Raw genomic sequence first — 17,786 nt, forward strand, 5'->3', positions numbered from 1 at the left:
GGTTGCAGACTGAGCAAGGCTTGCCTAAGAATGAAACACATACATGCATGGGTTTGATCTCTTTACAGTTTCTAACATTTGACAAATAAAAGTTTTATTTCAAAAACAACTGTCTCTTTCCTGGTCTTTTGATTATATTATAATTAGCACATAAGAACACGTCATTGCTGTCAGACCAAATCCCTAAATCTCACAATAGTAACTATATAAGATCCTGTTTAACGTTAAAGTTAATGTAAATAAAATGATATTATATATTTGTGATTGTGGTATTTATATATTATTTTCAAAAGTAATTGTAGACCATTTCTATTGGTCCATTTATAATAACAATTTTGTTTTGTCTTTTAAAAAAAGGCATTTTTTAAAATTGATTGATATCATTTTTATTTTCTACATAATTGAAGATGGTTCTATATAGTACCAGATTCTGTGAATTGTAACAACAGTGTAACCCTTTTTGGGTGCTATACAGAGCTTTTTTTAAGAAGTCTAAGCACCAAAGATTCTTTTTACATTCATTTTCATTGCAAGTTGAACAATATGTTGGAAAATACTAAAATAATATAAAGTGACAATTAAATCATACAAGAGACAACAAACATAAACAACAAAATAAACAAACAGCAGAGAAAAATGGACCTAAATAAGCACTGGATAAGACAGGATAATGTCTGTGGCCTTTTTAGCAGTATACCAATTAGTACTACATGAATGGCTTGCAAGAACCCTTTTCTACAAGACTATTGAGAGAACCATCATAACTCTTTGAGATGTTATGATTCTATATAACCACACTCTTAGTAAATATTTCCATAAATTGTCAAATTAATTGTAATAGAAGAACCATTTATGTTAGAACCATGTTTAAAGGGTTATTTAAATATTTATATAACAGTTAGAAATTATAGAAATTATTCTATATATATTATTCTGCATATAACCATTGCCTTTACTAAAGGCCTCTTGTAGAACCCTGCTTTTTAAAGGGCCGTGCAGATAAACATTCGAGGAGAGCCTTGGGTAAACCCAGTAAACGCAGTTCTCCTACATTGTCACTCTGTTTAACTCCCTGTACGTTTGGAAAAGTGTGACACACGAATGGAAAAGAAGTCTTACCTTCACTCTTGGGTATGTAGGACCTGATGGTACGTTGTCTCAGGAGCCGAGGCCTTTTATAGTAGCTGGGACATTGTCAACAGCACCGGTCAAAGGGTGGTCTGTGTTGATGAGGTGAACCTTGAGGCTAATCCTGACACTGAAGTTTTCAAATCAAAGTTCAGTGATAATCTTTGTCACTATCAGCAACACTGAGTACTTATTCATTATTCCATAGAGGCAAAATGATTACCTTTACACTGTATCAATATATATGTTTTATGATTGAAATCACCTAATATCCAGTCAGTGGGTCTAATATTAGACTGCTGTAAGAATATTATTCTTTTTGTCTAGACATACTGACATTTTGCTTGTGTGTAAAATTATATTATAACAGCTTGAAAATGCCAATAGAAATATTAGATATATTGACTACATTTTAGATTTAAGATCATTTTTGCAGCAAATAAATTAGTGATAAACAAATTATTTTGGATAGTATCAGTGTATCCATTTATATTAGATTAAATGTATAGTATATAATATTTAACTGGACTTCTGAGGTAAATGGAACACAGCATAAGCCTGGAAACATTGTAACCCTGATGCATTTCCCTTTTCAAACCTAAACGTGTGAGACAGAGCTTTTTGAATGGCAATATATAAGCAATGTAGCAACAGGATTCCTAGGGTAAATGTACAGTATATAATATTTACATCATTTCATATATATATATATATGTGTCTTTTGTTAAGTAATAGTAATGATTGTATCATTGTCTGTAATAAAATTGAATTGAATTGAATTGCAGTTGCAGTTGGTTACAACTAATACAAAACTTTCCAGGCCTGTTTGTAAAGCCTGTTTTAGGCTTACTATAACAACCACATGCACAGTTTTAGGAAAGGTCTGTTCCAATATCTGATTAAAATAATAATTATTATTTTATTTGTGATTTAACATTAAAGTAAATGTAAATAAAATTATATTATATATTTGTGATTGTGGTTTTTATATTTTATTAAAACCATTTATATTGGTCCATTTATCATAACAATCCATTTTTATCAATTTTGTTTTGTTTTTTGTTCCAAAAAATTATTAATATTATTTTATTTGTGATTTATGGCTTAATATATTCAATATTAGTACCAGTATTAGTTACTTTTAAGTTCATTAGTGTGCTAAACTGGTACACAGTAAAACCTTTAGACCAGTGTTGTACCTCTGAGGGCACATTTACATTGTTTGTAGTTTGGGGAACTGAAATGTACCTGTATAGTACCCTGTTTTAACACTGTAACTAATGACATCACGATCATGTTGCTCTTCTGTAGAATCCTGTCAGGTTGACATACGAGCCCAACACTGTCAGATCTATCAGGTTACTGCATTACTTCATAAAGCTAATCTGTTAGTGAGAAGGATTGTCCCTCTATACTATTATTATTATTATTAATATTATTATTAATATTATTATTATTATTATTATTTGAACCTCAGTGAATTTCTGTGTGCTGTTGGAACCTGTGGCACAGTGACTCCTCAGCAGTTACCTGTTGGTTTAATGTTCAGCAGGTCAAAGTCTAGCTTTGCCAACAACACTGCCATTTTATCAGCCACTGATTGGGTTTATCTGCAGGCTTCGCTGTTGGTCCATGCTGCCAAATTTTGCTGAAGTCCACTTTCAGTTTGATAAAAGGCTCCTGACTCTGGACTGATCTGTATCTTGTTTCTTCCCTTCAGAATATACAGGATTTTAACCTCCTGAGCCTCACAAGCCACCACGCTCTCGCTGATCTGATAGATTCTACCTCTATTTCTGGTGATTTCTACAGGAATACTTCAGCATCTCTCAACCGAATCGCGTCTGCTGTAACTGTAGGACGCATGAAGCTGTTTATAAGCCATTTAGCACCAAGCTACAGTCAAATGTTTGCTCATTAGAGGCTGCAGGCTTCATCTGTGATTGCTGATACAGTGATGCTGAACTGCAGCTGGAAATGAGGCGTGTGTCAGAGGAGACATGGTAGTAGTGTTGGGGACATTGCTAGTGATAGTAGGGGTTTACATGGGTGGGGTTGAGAAATTGGCCTTCTAAATTGGGGAAAATTTGGAAATAAATTATAAACATAAGTGTGTTTTGAGACACAGAGGGATGGAGGGGTAGAAGACAGACGGATATTATTGTCTTATGGTTGGAGCTCCAGGCTATTGATGACAGGGTTGTGGGTTCGATACCCGGGCTCGGCAAGCTGCCACTGTTGGGCTCTTGTGTAAGCCTCTTCACTCTCTCTGTTCCCCGGGCACCACAATGAAGGCCGCCCACCGCTCCAGGCACATGTGCTCACTGTCACTGTGTGTGTGATCACCAGTGTGTGTGTGTGTGTGTGTTCACTGTATGGATAGGTTAAAGGCTTCATCCATTTGTGTCTTGTCTTGTCTAGTTAGGGCTGCCCACTGCTCCGGGCATGTGTGTTCATACTCATTGTGTGTGTGTGTGTGTGTGTGTGTGTGTGTGTGTGTGTGTTCACTGGAGAATGGATTAAAGGCTTCATCCATTTGTGTCTTGTCTTGTCTAGTTAGGGCTGTCCACTGCTCCGGGCATGTGTGTTCATACTCATTGTGTGTGTGTGTGTGTGTGTGTGTGTGTGTGTATTCACTGTATGGATAGGTTAAAGGCTTCATTCCATCTGTGTCACGAATGGTGTATATGGCTGTCTTGTCTGTGGACGTTTTCTATACGCTAACAACAGGGCAGATAGAGGTTAGGTTGAAAAACTGTACTAAAGTGCTGCTGTAACGTTAGCAGGTAACCTGTGTGGCGCCGTATTCAAGGTTACAGTCGCTGTTCCTGGACTATGTTTCCCAAAATGTTGTAAAAAGCCCTGTGGTTGTGACGGCTGCCGCACTGCACATATTATGATACCGTGCTGCAAAGATATCAGAGGCCTGGGCAGCCTTGTTTTTTTTTTTTTTCTTTTTCTTTCTGTCTTTTTGATGTATGAACCCCCATAGAGGCCAGCAGAATGGACCGAATGCACCGTTAAAAACAGCACTTGTGCCCCTTCCAGTGGCGTCATCATAGCCGATCCCAGTTCAATGGCTAAGTCAATTGGCCCTATGGGAGGCAGCGCATTTTCTAAAATGACCACCCTTCTTCTGAGCGATTTGAGCACTTCAGTTCCCAGCGTGAGCCAAAGTATTGAAACTAACATTGAGGAGATAATTGGGCCAAAATCCCCCCCCCCCCCCCCCAAAAAAAAAAAACTTGCTTAGCAACACAGTGTGTGTGTGTGTGTGTGTGTGTGTGAGAGAGAGAGAGAGAGAGAGAGAGAGAGAGAGAGAGAGAGAGAGAGAGAGAGAGCGAGAGAGAGTTCAGCAGAACAGTGAACTGAATGCTGAAGCAAGGGTAACTCTACATGGTTAAATTTGCCTTTGGCAGAGATCATCATTTCAGGATGAGGGGACTCATACTGAGACCCCTGGTGAGAACATGTCCCATATTTATTGGGTTCCTCATATAGATACGGACACAACTGTACACACAGACAGATCATAGAAAGATCCCATTTCTTAACAACGTACCTCACCAGGCAGCCTCCACCAACACTACATAGACCTGTCGCCATGACGCCTGGTTGCCATCCCTTCATCCATGAGTTACATATGAATGCTTCACAAACTCAAGCAGTATATATTTACACTGAATTTAAAATGATTGTATATCATATATTATAGCTGTTGGGAATTAAGAGTGACCGTGTATGTCCAAAATACAGGGTGGGCCATTTAAATTGGATACAACTAAATAAAATGGGAATGGTTGGTGATATTAACTTCCTGTTTGTGGCACATTAGTATATGGGACTTTTCAAGATGGGTGGTGACCATGGTGACCATTTTAAAGTCGGCCATTTTGGATCCAACTTTAGTTTTTTCAATGGGAAGAGGGTCATGTGACATATCAAACTTATTGAGAATTTCACAAGGAAAACAATGGTGTGTAACTTTATTCTTTCATGAGTTATTTACAAGTTTCTGACCACTTATAAAATGTGTTCAAAGTCCTGCCCATTGTGTTCTTCTCCCACTCTTCACACACTGATAGCAACACCGCAGAAGAAATACTAGCACAGGCTTCCAGTACTCAAAGTTTCAGGTGCTGCACATCTCGTATCTTCACAGCATAGACAAAATTGCTACATGATGATAAGGTGTTTCCCTCTTTATGCACTAAAGCTGGCACATTCCCTGAGTTTTTCCAGCAAGATGGTGCACCACCACATTATGGGTGTCAGGTCCGAGCATTCCTAGATGAACAGTTTCCTGGAAAGTGGATTGGTCATCGTGGGCCAGTTGAATGTCCCAAGGTCTCCCGATCTGACCCCCTTAGACTTTTATCTTTGGGGTCATCTGAAGGCAATTGCCTATGCTGTGATATATGTGATATATGTAAGATATTGTTGCTATCAGTGTGTGAAGAGTGGGAGAAGAGGGTTGCATTGACAATCCAACACAATGGGCGGCACTTTGAACACATTTATAAGTGGTCAGAAACTTGTAAATAACTCATGAAAGAATAAAGTTACAGTTAAAACCAAGCACACCATTGTTTTTCTTGTGAGATTCTCGATAAGTTTGATGTTAAGTTTAAAGTTTTCCCCCTCCCATATACTAATGTGCCACAAACAGGAAGTTAATATCACCAACCATTCCCATTTTATTTCGGTGTATCCATATAAATGACCCACCCTGTCGAACCTTCACAAGGAAAACAACCTTCTTAAGTTTTAATGGAAGTCAATGTAAAGGATTTTACATTCTGGAGCATGTCTATTGGCCCATCTCATCATGAAGTTTAAGGAAACTGTAAAGAACAGCTGCCAGATTCACATTATGTATAAAATATAAATAAAATAAACATAAATAAATAAAATAGAAATAAATAAAAGTAAAAGAGTCAGCAATGATATATGGAAATATGTACACTCATGTAATTAGCATAATCACAATTACTGTAGCATAATTAACTAAATTGACATTTGATTTAAAATTTTAATCAGCATTTAGATTATATTATTAAATAGAATAATAGAATTATTAAAAAAAGAAGCATAATTTATATTATATAACTATAACTATATATATATATATATATCAGATGTATGTTTCAAAGGAAATAAAGAATGAGCAGGTGTCCAAATACTTTTGTCCATGTAGATAAGGGTCTCCTGGCTATTTTCGGTAGCCTAATATATATATATATATATATATATATATATATATATATATATATATATATATGTGTGTGTGTGTGTGTGTGTGTGTGTGTGTGTGTATGTGTGTGTAGCCAGGAAAATAGCCAGGAGACCCTTTTCTACATGGACAAAAGTATTTGGACACCTGCTCATTCTTTATTTCTTCTGAAATCAAGGGTATTAAAAAGAGTTTCTCCTGCTTTTGTTGGAGTGACTGTCTCCACTGTCCAGGGAAGAAGGCTTTCCAGGTTTTGGAGGAACATTGCCGTGAGTATCTGATTGCATTCAGCGACAAGTGAGGTCAGGATGTTGGGTGATCGCCACCACACCTCAGCCAGTCAGCAATTAGCATGTTAATCAGCCACCATCCACGCCACCCTTCACCCTTCGGAGACAGACGCACTGAAAAGCTCGGTAGGTGGCGCTGTTCGTGCACGTCTCTCCGCCGTCGCGCGCTCATTTCGTCACATATACGTAGAGGGAAGAGCGTGGTGCGCATGCGCCGGTCTACCCACACGGACAGGCAATCATGGCGGACGTGCTGGATCTTCACGAAGCGGGAGGCGAGGACTTTCCTATGGATGAAGACGGCGACGGTACGGGTTTCATGTGCTTTTCTGGGGCGGGTTCAAGTGTGTGCAGTGTGCTGAAGAAGTCTGGGCTGGTTGTTTCCGTTATTCTGTCCAGATTGAGCCGTGCAGCTCGTGTGAGGCCTGGTCCGCCTGGCTCGGCTAGCTGGTGCTAGTGCTAATTCAAGCACTCCCGCTAGCACGATGCTAAAGCCGGGCACACAGACGCAGGGTTCAGCTTTAATTATTATATGCTAGCTATATAACTTCTTTAAACGCACTGTAGGAGAAGTGTGTGAGCTTGGTCTGCACGCTTCGGCTGGGTAATTAAAGCGTTAAGGCTTTTAAAGAGAAACAGGCTAGCTAGCATAGCTAAACAGGCTAGCTCTGTTTACGCCAGTGTTTGGCGCTCCCCCCAAAAACGCCCCGTACCTAACTTAATATTTAGCCTCGTTTATTTTCCCTGAGGGTATTCCTGAGCCCAAAAGCCCTGTATAAAGTCTGCTTGTGGAAGTAAAGCCCATCTGTTTACTACAGTGTTTAATTCCACCTTAAATGGTGCTGTAACCGCCGCACTATTTAAGGTGGAAAGGAGCGCTGGATAAGTAGGGCTGCACCGATCCGGCTCTTTTCCGGTTCCGATACCGATATATCGATAACTTTGCATGTCGATCGATACCCGATACCATTGTAGAATTAATAAGCCGTATTCCTCACCATGTGGGAGAGACTTAAGGTGTCAGGGTTGACTAAATATTACTTTACTAGCTAACTATTACTAAAACAAAATATCTAAATAAGTCAAGTCAGATTAATTTGTATAGCTTTTTTTTTTTACAACTTTTGTCGTCACAAAGCAGCTTTACATAATTAGTAATTAATAAAGGACAGACAAAGAAGAAGAAATAACATGAAGGGTCAAAGACCCCCCGTGAACAAGGAAAAACTCCCTCAGAGCTGGAGGAAGAAACCTTGGGAGGAACCAAGACTCATAAGGGGGACCCGACCCGTCCTCCTCTGGTCAGACTATTTAAACGTTAATGATAAAAATGACCAAAGCAGATACAACAGATAGTTAATAGTGGTGATGATGATGATGATGATGATGATAGTGGCAGATAGTTACGAGTCCATCTAGGTTTCAACACGGCCACCAAACAGGCAGCAGCAGCGGCAGGCGGGAGAGCCGCCGGTCTGCCGTGGGGGGTCCCGCTGGCCGGACTGGTAGGTGGCAGCTGTGGCAGCAATAAATAACACGCATAAATGTGTTGTATTGCTATTTGTCACCAAAACAATAAGTGCTTATATGCGAAAAAGGAGTGAAATGTTTTAAGTTCTTTGTAAAATATATTAAAACAAATTGTCAGTCAGAACATAGAAAATAAAAAAGTGCAAAATAAGTAGCTTCAGTTTGTCAAACAGTAAGCAATCTTTTTTTTATATAATAATGTAGTGTAAACAGTAATTCAAAATAAAATCTGGCTAAACCTGAGAATGTTATTTACATGTAAAAAATTGTGCCATCTCGCACAAATAAATGAAAGGATGGGTTCCATGGATCGGCCTAATTATCCGATACCCGTTCCAGCTAAATTTAATATTGGGACAGATATGCGATCCTAATATCGGAGGATACAATGACCAACAGTAAAAGCAAGAAATGGTGGTACAAATAAAATTACAAAGACATACAAACAGGAAAAGCAAGTTAAAGCCAATTGTTTTAATGAAATAAACATGTATTAATTTAGAAGATGAATTTTTTTTTTATTTATTTAGAAGGTTAAACATGATGGTGAGAGTGCTGTTTCAGAGTAAAGGTGTATAAGCATGATCAGCATGACCAATCTAAACAACTGGTACGACCCAACTGGACAACCAGTATGGACAGGCGTGACTAAAATCTAATGGAGCACACATGGCGCATAGCTTGTCAGGGGGTGTTTAACCAGCTTTCTAACCAGTACAGGGTATGTTTTTATCTGGATGACTTGCTTTTTAACCAGCTTACACAATTTGAAACCAGCTACCAGCAAAACCTGGCCTTAAGCTGGATTTTCCAGCAGAGATCTCAAAATATTAGATTTTTCATTAAAACAGGTTTCATCATTGTGTGGTGTTTTTATTTTTTTGCAGAGAGCATTCATAAGCTAAAGGAAAAAGCAAAGAAGAGGAAGGGTCGTGGTTTTGGATCTGGTAAGTTCCATAATTTTGTGCACAGAGAGCACTTTCTTCTTATGGTTCTGACATTACTACATTTCTTTTGACTGCAGTCTGTAATTAAGTTGTTTTGGGGTTTTTTCCCTCTCCAGAGGAAGGAGCGAGATCCAGAGTGAGAGAAGACTATGATACAGTGGAACAGGATGGTGATGAGCCAGGCCCTCAAAGATGTGAGTTTTCAGTGTTCGTTCTGAGTTTTTTACATAGTAGAACCGTACTCAACCAATCTCAGCTACATCAAACCGAAATTGTATTAACAAACATGTCAATCTTTGTGGGCACCCCTTGTAATAAGTGCATTCAGCTACTTTAAGTTGCACCTATTCCTAGAACAGATGTACACACAGCTTCTCTAGTGCCTGTAGAGAAGTACTGCCAATAAAAGAAATGGGACTCGTTGGCATCTGGCACCATGCCTAATGCTAAGGTGAGGACTAGAGGGGTACAAAGCCCCCCAGCATTGAGCCATGGAGCATTGGAACTGTTATCTGGAATGATGGATGATGCGCCATTCAATACTTTTGGGATGAGTTGGGAATGAATTGGGGGTGACCATCCAGCATTCTGACCAGCATTTAGTCCTTAATGTAATCTATAGTATCTAAAATAATAATGTGATACTAATACTAATGTGATTGACCAGCTATTGTGACTATTTGATTGGATCATCATTTTTTTTTTCTACTTAATTGAGGAATTGAGGAAATCCTCACTAAATTTATTGGTCACACTGTGTTTCCAGCTGTTGAGGGATGGATCCTCTTTGTGACTGGAGTTCATGAGGAGGCAACAGAAGAAGACATCCATGACAAATTTTCAGAATTTGGGGAGATCAAGAACCTGCATCTTAACTTGGACAGAAGAACGGGTTACCTCAAGGCAAGTCTGCTGCATTTCACATTAGTTCATTCATCCAATTTATATTTAAGGACTGCAAAGGGTGGGTAATGTTCTTAACACAAGGCACTTAAATATTGTCACTCACAAAGACAGGAAGTCAGTGTGAAATATTAAATTTTAAATATCTTTTGGAGCTTTTCTATAGGTCCAAGTTGGGCCCAGTGCAGCAGTGGGTGATCAGTGTTGATACTGAGGTTTGCAGACAATTATAAAAACGCAATGCACTGGTTTTATACAGTTAATGTACTCAGTCTCACAATAATTGAACTGTTGAAATTAAAAAAAAACTTTTAATGTAATATTTAGTGCAAGCTAGTGTAACTTCTGGTGATGCTCATCATATCCTCAAAGTTGTTCAAGGATTCAACTGTAATGTTAAAATAATGTATAAAGTAGGGATGCACAGATCCTGCCCATTTAGTTCCAATACATTAACTTTTCATATCGGCCAATACCAGTCTGATACCATTGATAAATTAATAAACATACCTCACCGTGTGGGAGAGACTTAAGTCATCAGGATTGACTTGAACCGCTAATTGTGTTAATATCGGGACAGATATCCGATCCTAATATGGAATCAGTGCATTCCTAGTATAAAGTACTATTCACCCCCACCCCCTCAAGACTGTAGTTGCATTCTATTGCAGAATTGAACAAATGTCTTGTCCACATGCTTGCCAAGCCTTTCTGTTAATTCTTACGGTATGATAACAGCCTTAAAATGTTTACGGTGTCACAGTATTTCAGTATTTTCTTCTTCGACGTTGTCTTAAGGGGTGAAGAGGAATGAAAACAGCATATTTTCAGGTTAAACAAAAGCTTTATACATAGCTTAAATGGTAATGTCTCTTTTAAACATAAAAAAGAAAGCTGCATGCAAGGTGGATCTTTTTTGAACAATTGTTTTCTGCTGATGATTTTCGTTATGGATTAATCATATTTTCATTTATAGTACTTTTTATTTTAACTGTCTTAAACCGTTTTCTTTTTAATTGATTTTAGTCCAATACTGTATTAATATTAATCAAGTGTACATGACATGATGGTCAATTTAAATTTCTTGATATACCCAAAAATCACACACCAGAGCTGCTTTTGCCTTCTCCATCCTGTGGCTCAATTTCTAGATGTCCACTTGGTGGCAGTGTTTTACAAGGGATAACATTTGCTAGAGCTGTCTGTCTTAACTTCAGCTGTTGAAAGGGTTCATTGGCTGTTCTACTCAATTTCCCCATTTCCATTTACTGGTTAACTCTCTTATCCAGAGTCACACTCATTGGAATCATGTTACTCAAGTAGGAGAATGTAGAGTGAGGACTCTTATTGGTCCAGCATGGGGAATTGAACCCTAGTCTCCCTTAAGGGAAGGCAGTGTTGCCTACTATACTAGCTGGCTACGTTTGTCTTTTCCAACACACATCAGTTTCTGTTTTTGCCTCGAAGTGTTTCATGTTTTATTGGACCTAATGGAAATCAGTCATTTTAACCTTTTATAGAATCCATTTTTTATACATGTGTGTATGTCTCTTAATTTTTAGTTAACACACCCATATCCTAAGAAACTGAATTCTGTTCAGTACACTCCCAGTCAATACAGTCTACATCAGAAAAATAAGAAGTTCCACCTTGAATTTGCTGTTTTTCTTGATGTTAAAATGCTTTTATGTTAATCTGCCCACACGTCAGCTTAGCCTCCCGCTTTCACTATATTCTAAAGACATAAGGAGTGTTTTAGCCTGGGATGCTCTTTGAATGAAGCACAATACAGGGCATTCAACCAGAACAGAGGTCATTTGCATATCAGTCTTAAAAGCACGGTCACTAACAGCCTGTTTTATTCTAAGGCATAAACCGAATTATGAAACCGCACACATCATAAATGGACCTCAGAGAAAAATAAGCAAGGTTATGGGCCTCAAAGGCTGGACATAAATGTGCTTAAGGTGCCTTGTAACACAGTTTATCAGAATAAAGTGGCTGTATTACCTAGCTTCATTTTGAGCTTGTTTTTCCTCACAGGGCTACGCACTGGTGGAATATGAAACGTACAAAGAGGCACAGGCTGCCATGGAGGGGCTGAACGGTCAAGATCTTATGGGTCAGCCAATCAGTGTTGATTGGTGCTTTGTTAGGGGGCCACCGAAGAGCAAGAGGAGGTGAGTGTCATAATAAACTGGACTGAATAACAGCTGATGCTTTTATTTATTTATGTAGGCTGACAGTTTAATTTTAATGGATGAGAGACTGCTTTGTTTGACTGATTGTTTATTGATCTAAAGGGTTTTGATCATCAAATTGGATTTGCATGTCTATGTGGATGCTTGACCATCCTTTGGTATATATTGATTTCAAGTATTGACCAGTGGAGAGGAATGTGCTCTCAGAGGAATAGCTCAAATAACTAACATGAGTAATGTTGAGTGGAGGAACGATGCACATAATTCACTGCTTGGTTCACATGGCACGGTTTGGACCTCACAGTTCAGTACAAATTTAAAAATCAAGAAAATCCCCAAGCGCATCAGACTACCCTAGGTGTTTTTAGTTATTTTAAACACAGACAACTGTCTAACAGTGTTCATTTATTTTTTATCAGTGAATATTAAAGGGGGAAAAAGCTTATTTCCAGTCCCTGCAAACAGAAGAAAGGTATTACTGTTACGGTAGTGATATCCGTGATTAGGGATGTCCCAATCAGGTTATTTTGCCAACCAATCGACTCTCTTAATGCAGCGTGTCAGCCAGTACTGATCTGATCTTTGTGTTTGTATAAATACAGTAGAATCTATTTTAGTAGCAGTTTCTATAATGAGACATTTTGGACTGATTTAGTTTAGTTGAGATTTTTCTTCATGACTTGGTGTGTTTTAATATCTTATAATCCAGTCTGACTCCCCCCTGACCAATCGGCTCCCAGCTCCTTTACTGTTTGTGTGTAGTGGTACACACTCTGAACTGGTCTCTGTGGTTTGTGGTCTACTAGTGTGAAATGACTGGTGTATAGTGGGTGAATGTGCTGTGTGTGATTGGGGTTTCTATAGCATGTGTGTTTGTGTGTTAGCATTAGTGTTAGCCTCCACTCTGTTCTGAATGAGCTCTCCAGAGAAAGGCAAGCGGTTCTCCCGCCGGTAAAACAAGTGTTTCAGTGATAGTTTTATAAAGCTTCAGATATTATGGTCTGTTTGATGTTCCTCTTTATTTACCTTCTGAGAACGTCCACACTGCTGCTGCCGGCGGCTGGGCTATAATGTCTATAATACCTTCAGGCAAACGGATGATTCTCTGAACACTTTAGTTAAGGCAAGGACTCTGAACTAGATTAAGATTAAAATATTCATTAAAATATGCCTGGATCCGATCGAAGGCACTACAGTTTCCAAAATAGCATGCATATTCAACCTTGCTAATGGCTTACAGCTTAAGGTTTCCAGATGGAGCATGCACTTGTTAAATGTTTCCATGATATGTTTCTTAATCTTCATTTAGCGTCTGTAGCTTAGTGTGATTTATATGTAGCTTTACACCCTGAGTGGTCATTTGCTTAACTTTATAATTTCGTGCAGGAAATCTGATGCATATGGTGATCAAATGTGTGTTCCCTTCTTTGCTCACAGGGGTGGAAGGAGACGCAGCAGAAGTCCAGACAGAAGGCGGCGCTGATTTCCTCATCTCCAGCATCCGCTACTTTGCCGTTTACAGAGCTGTGTAATCCGAAGGCAGTGGGGCGGCATGCGTTTCTCGAATGGGTTGTTTTTAGATTTTAGTGCTTTCTGTTATTTTCTGTTTTCAGTCTCGAGTGTCACCAGCTGCTCTACGTGGCTTTCTTTGTAACGATAGATGGCCAGCGCTGCGGCAGCATTTGTAATATTGAAGTTACGTCATCTGTATAGTATTGGTTTCTTGGTTTTACTTAATTGTTTTGTACAAAATTGAAGAAACTGGTCCTGTAACCCAATAAAGGCTCACATTGTCATAGCACCTGTAACAGTCATTCGTTTTAATGATGCTCATTTGTACACTTCCAATAAATTTAGTTTGGGGCTAAGTGTGTTTCTCACTTCTGTTCATTAAACACTGATCAGCTGTAACATTAACACCTGCCGAATACTAAGTAGGTACCCCTGTGTAACACCACAAGAGATCTATGTTAGCAGCAGTTTCTTTGAGTCCTGTAAGCTGTGAGGTGGGACCTCTATGGATCGTGCCCATGACCCTGTGACCAGTTCACTGGTTGTCCTGTCTTTGAGCATTTGCTGCATCCTAGGAACGCCTCACAAGACCAGCCTGATGTTTTGGCGACGCTATAACCTCCAGTTGTTGAGCAATCGGCGTTTGGTAGCTCAGATTCTTGTGATTGCCAATTTTCTTGCTTTTACGTTTTAACCTTTTAAGAACTGACCGTTCACTCGCACCCCCGGGGGTGGTGTATAGTAAACTGTATGTAGTGTTATGAACAGGTTAAGCCGTAAAAGTGAACCCTACCATGTTCTCACTCTTAAGTGGTGTCCCATGTTAAAAGTTGGGTAAGCACAAGTTTTAAAATGTCCAGGGAGTGATTTGTCACATCTGAATATTCTGACTGCCTGTGGTTTGGAAGGAACCCAGCCCATTGAGTCAGCTCCCATTCCTATACAGGAGCACTGTGCAGGTCTATAACTCCAGACTGAATCCATCTGTTACTCTACACACTTCATTAGCCTCCTTTCACCCTGTTCTGTTCTTCAGTGGCCAGAACCCCACCCAACCACCACAGAGCAGGTAGTATTTGGGTGGTGGGTGATTCTCAGCACTGCAGTGAGTGTTATGCTGCTGGTACAAGTGGATCAGACAGCAGTGCTGCTGGAGTTCTTAAACACCTCAGCGTCACTGCTGGACTGAGAGTAGTCCACCAACCAGAAATATCCAGCCAACAGAGCGTCTGTCTCTGACTTTACCTTTATCTACAAGGTGGACCAACTAGGTGAGAGTGGACAGACACAGAGTTCTGGAGTAAACAGTCCATCAGCAGCTCTGCTGATGGACTGTTTACTCCAGAACTCTGTCTGTCCACTCACTGTCCGCTCCCTATTAGACACTCCTACCACCAGCTCAACCAACTGCAGTGTCTCTGCAGTGCTGAGAATGACCCACCACCCAAATACTACCTGCATTGTGGTGGTCAGTCCTGTGGGGTCCTGACCACTGAAGAAAGGAGGCTAACAAAGTATGCAGAGAAGCAGATGGACTACAGTCTGCTAAATGACCTAGAAGTGTAAATAAGAGCGACAAGAGGGCCGGTTGTGCTCTATCAGACTCCGGCCTCTGATGGCAAAATGGCATGGCTTGGGTTTTGAACTTGTGACCCCTGGGCCCTAGTGGTAGCACATTAGACGGCTGAGCCAATCGGAGCCCACCTTCTATTGCTCTTTTTTTTAACAGAATACTTTCTCATCAAATTCAGCAAAAAGCCCCCTCAAGCAACCTCAATTTCCTTGAAGGACCCTCTGATACAATAAAGAATTCATTGTGGAGTCTATGATGGAGAGCAGGACGCTTTTCCACCTCCATGCTTCATAGCTGGCATGAGGCCACACATGTCTTCAGTTCAGTCATCTGTCCAAATGTTTATTTGTTTGTTTATTTATTTATTTATTATAATAAGGGTTTCCTCCTTGCACACCTCCTAATAAACTGCCTGTAGGTCCCCTGATGACATTTTAGGATTGTCTGCGGCTTCTCTACACATCTTGTGATCTTCTCTTGGGCTGAACTTGCTAGGGAGGCCAGACCAGGCCATCTTGGCATTGTTCTGAGATTTTTTACAACCCCCTTTCAGACTCATCTGCATCTACAGCCTTCTTTCTGAAGGCCCCAGAGAGCTCTTTGGAAATGGCCATGGTGACCTTTTTTTTTTACTGCTCACTGAGGTTTAGATAAGACAGGCTCCTCCAGAATCATCTGCAGCGGATGTTCTGCACCTGATGACATTTTAAATAGTGTTTTTAATTTTTTAATTCATTAATACATAATTAACGAATTAACTGAATTAATAATAAATGACATCAAATTGAAAAGGGATAATTTAAGGATTTTGAGTCATCGAGGAAATTCTTATTTCAGCCTTCTTCTTTTTTTTAAGACTCTGACTAACGATGACAGCGTGGTTTTTTTTTTAATAATGACACGCATCAGAATCGCCCACATTTTTCCAGCATCATCGCGATGATGTCATGACGGAGTCGGTCTCCGAAAAAAAAAAAATAAAGAAAAAAAAAACACGCATTTACTGTCAATCACAAAGCTTCGAGTCATTCATTGGCTCCGGGGGTGTCGGCCCGCCCACCTGAAACACGGACAACCAACCGCCGTGGCGAACAGCGAGCTCTGTCCCTTTGAGTCATAACGCTCAGCGAATCCGCACGCCCATTGGCTCGCCGCTACGCCACTCCAGCGGAACGCCGCGCTTTGATTGGCCGGGGGGGTTCTCCAAGCTCAGGTGGGCGGGTTTAGTTGCGCCTCGGTTGACATTGTTGTTGTTGTGGGAGTAAGAATGTACTTTATCGTTAAGTCCGTATAGGCGCCGAAAACAAGCGCAACTTCTGGATTAAAGCCGTGCGGAGTGTGCGGTGCGAGCCGGCTGTGGAGGTCTGCTGGGATGGGTCGGTGAGGGAGAAACTGGAGCTTCGAGGCCGCTCAAGCTCGAGCTGAAGGTAGGCAGACAACGGCCACTACTCCCGCTAACGGTCGGTTAGCCAGCGTTAGCCATGATAGAGCCGAAAACGGGCTGTATTACGAAACACACCGGGCAGCTGGTGGCTCTGCTGCGGTGGTCCTTGATGCTTATAAAGTTAATAAACCTGTTATTAAGCTTCAGAAAAGGGAGTTATTCCAAATAGCTATAAAGACTGGCTGAAAAGTCATTCAATAGCTAGGGCAGTCCGGCGGCTAGCGGCCACTAGTTAACTTCTCCTCCTGGCTGGTCCAGGATAACTACAGACTGCTGCTGTGGTTAACCCCCTTTACATGCTCCCCCCTCTCTATTTCATGCTTTATGTCTATTAATTATTTCTAAAAAGTCTATTAAAAAAGTCCAAAAGTAGCTGGAGGAGAGTTGTTCACTCAGCAAACCCTTATAAACCGTTATAACCGGTATTATAGCATTCATATCATACCCCATCACAAACTACCCACGTGCAGTTTGCTAGCTAGGTGTGCACACTGCTGCAGTTGGTGCTAGCTTGCTGTGTGCCCTGGACCATCCCCATGTCCTCCAGGTAAAGGAACCCACCTGCTCTCCTGGATGGGGCTGTGATTGAGGCCATGAGAGGTGAAAGGTCCAAATCTCCATGATATGAACACCTAAGACTCAGCTTGGGACCTTCTGCTCATCTAGTTGAAGTGTCCCGTGCTGTCAGACAGTGTTATGTAAGGGCTTGCCAGCCTAACAGACATTTCCATTATATTTCCTAATAGACTGTCCTGAGACTGCGATTGAGCTGTATTAGGACTTGTCCACTCAGCAAACCCACCATTAGACAGCATTAGTCCTTATAATATCGTATGATATATAAATACTATGCTTTATTGTGGGCTCGGAAATGATCCGTCACTCCCCACATGTAATCATTAGGTGCCCTGCCTCTCTTTCCCCGGGCCAAGCCGTTGTCCTCCAGTTTGAGGAGCCCATCGGCTCAGACCATGTCTCCGGCCATTGAGAGAAAGTGTGAGACGCGTGTCCCGTGCTTTTAGATA

The 17,786-nt window shown here is 40.4% G+C and overlaps 2 protein-coding genes across 3 annotated transcripts in view; both read left to right on the forward strand.

Moving 5' to 3' along the window:
* Positions 1-6,877: 6,877 nt before the first annotated feature.
* On the forward strand, positions 6,878-14,100 carry rbm8a (RNA binding motif protein 8A). Its single transcript, XM_072692385.1, has 6 exons — positions 6,878-6,959; positions 9,069-9,128; positions 9,245-9,322; positions 9,895-10,031; positions 12,075-12,211; positions 13,670-14,100. Exons 1-6 carry the CDS (start codon positions 6,893-6,895, stop codon positions 13,713-13,715), a joined length of 525 nt encoding a protein of 174 aa, XP_072548486.1. The 5' UTR covers positions 6,878-6,892; the 3' UTR covers positions 13,716-14,100.
* Positions 14,101-16,544: 2,444 nt separating this feature from the next.
* The window catches only part of otud7b (OTU deubiquitinase 7B), a 64,654-nt gene continuing 63,412 nt past the window's right edge, over positions 16,545-17,786 (forward strand). For both annotated transcript variants that reach the window (XM_072692378.1, XM_072692379.1), the window contains exon 1: positions 16,545-16,744. The gene's annotated coding sequence lies outside the window, so the exon portion shown is untranslated. The remainder of the gene's footprint in view (positions 16,745-17,786) is intronic.

Source organism: Salminus brasiliensis, chromosome 1, assembly GCF_030463535.1.
Source record: "Salminus brasiliensis chromosome 1, fSalBra1.hap2, whole genome shotgun sequence".
In the NCBI taxonomy this organism is placed as follows: Eukaryota; Metazoa; Chordata; class Actinopteri; order Characiformes; family Bryconidae; genus Salminus; species Salminus brasiliensis.

Excerpts from the sequence above, each read along its gene's own strand:
- rbm8a (XM_072692385.1), top strand. The coding sequence starts at position 6,893 with ATGGCGGACGTGCTGGATCTTCACGAAGCGGGAGGCGAGGACTTTCCT. Across the intron at positions 6,960-9,068 it reads TATGGATGAAGACGGCGACG|AGAGCATTCATAAGCTAAAG; the intron begins GTACGGGTTTCA and ends ATTTTTTTGCAG. Across the intron at positions 9,323-9,894 it reads TGAGCCAGGCCCTCAAAGAT|CTGTTGAGGGATGGATCCTC; the intron begins GTGAGTTTTCAG and ends CTGTGTTTCCAG.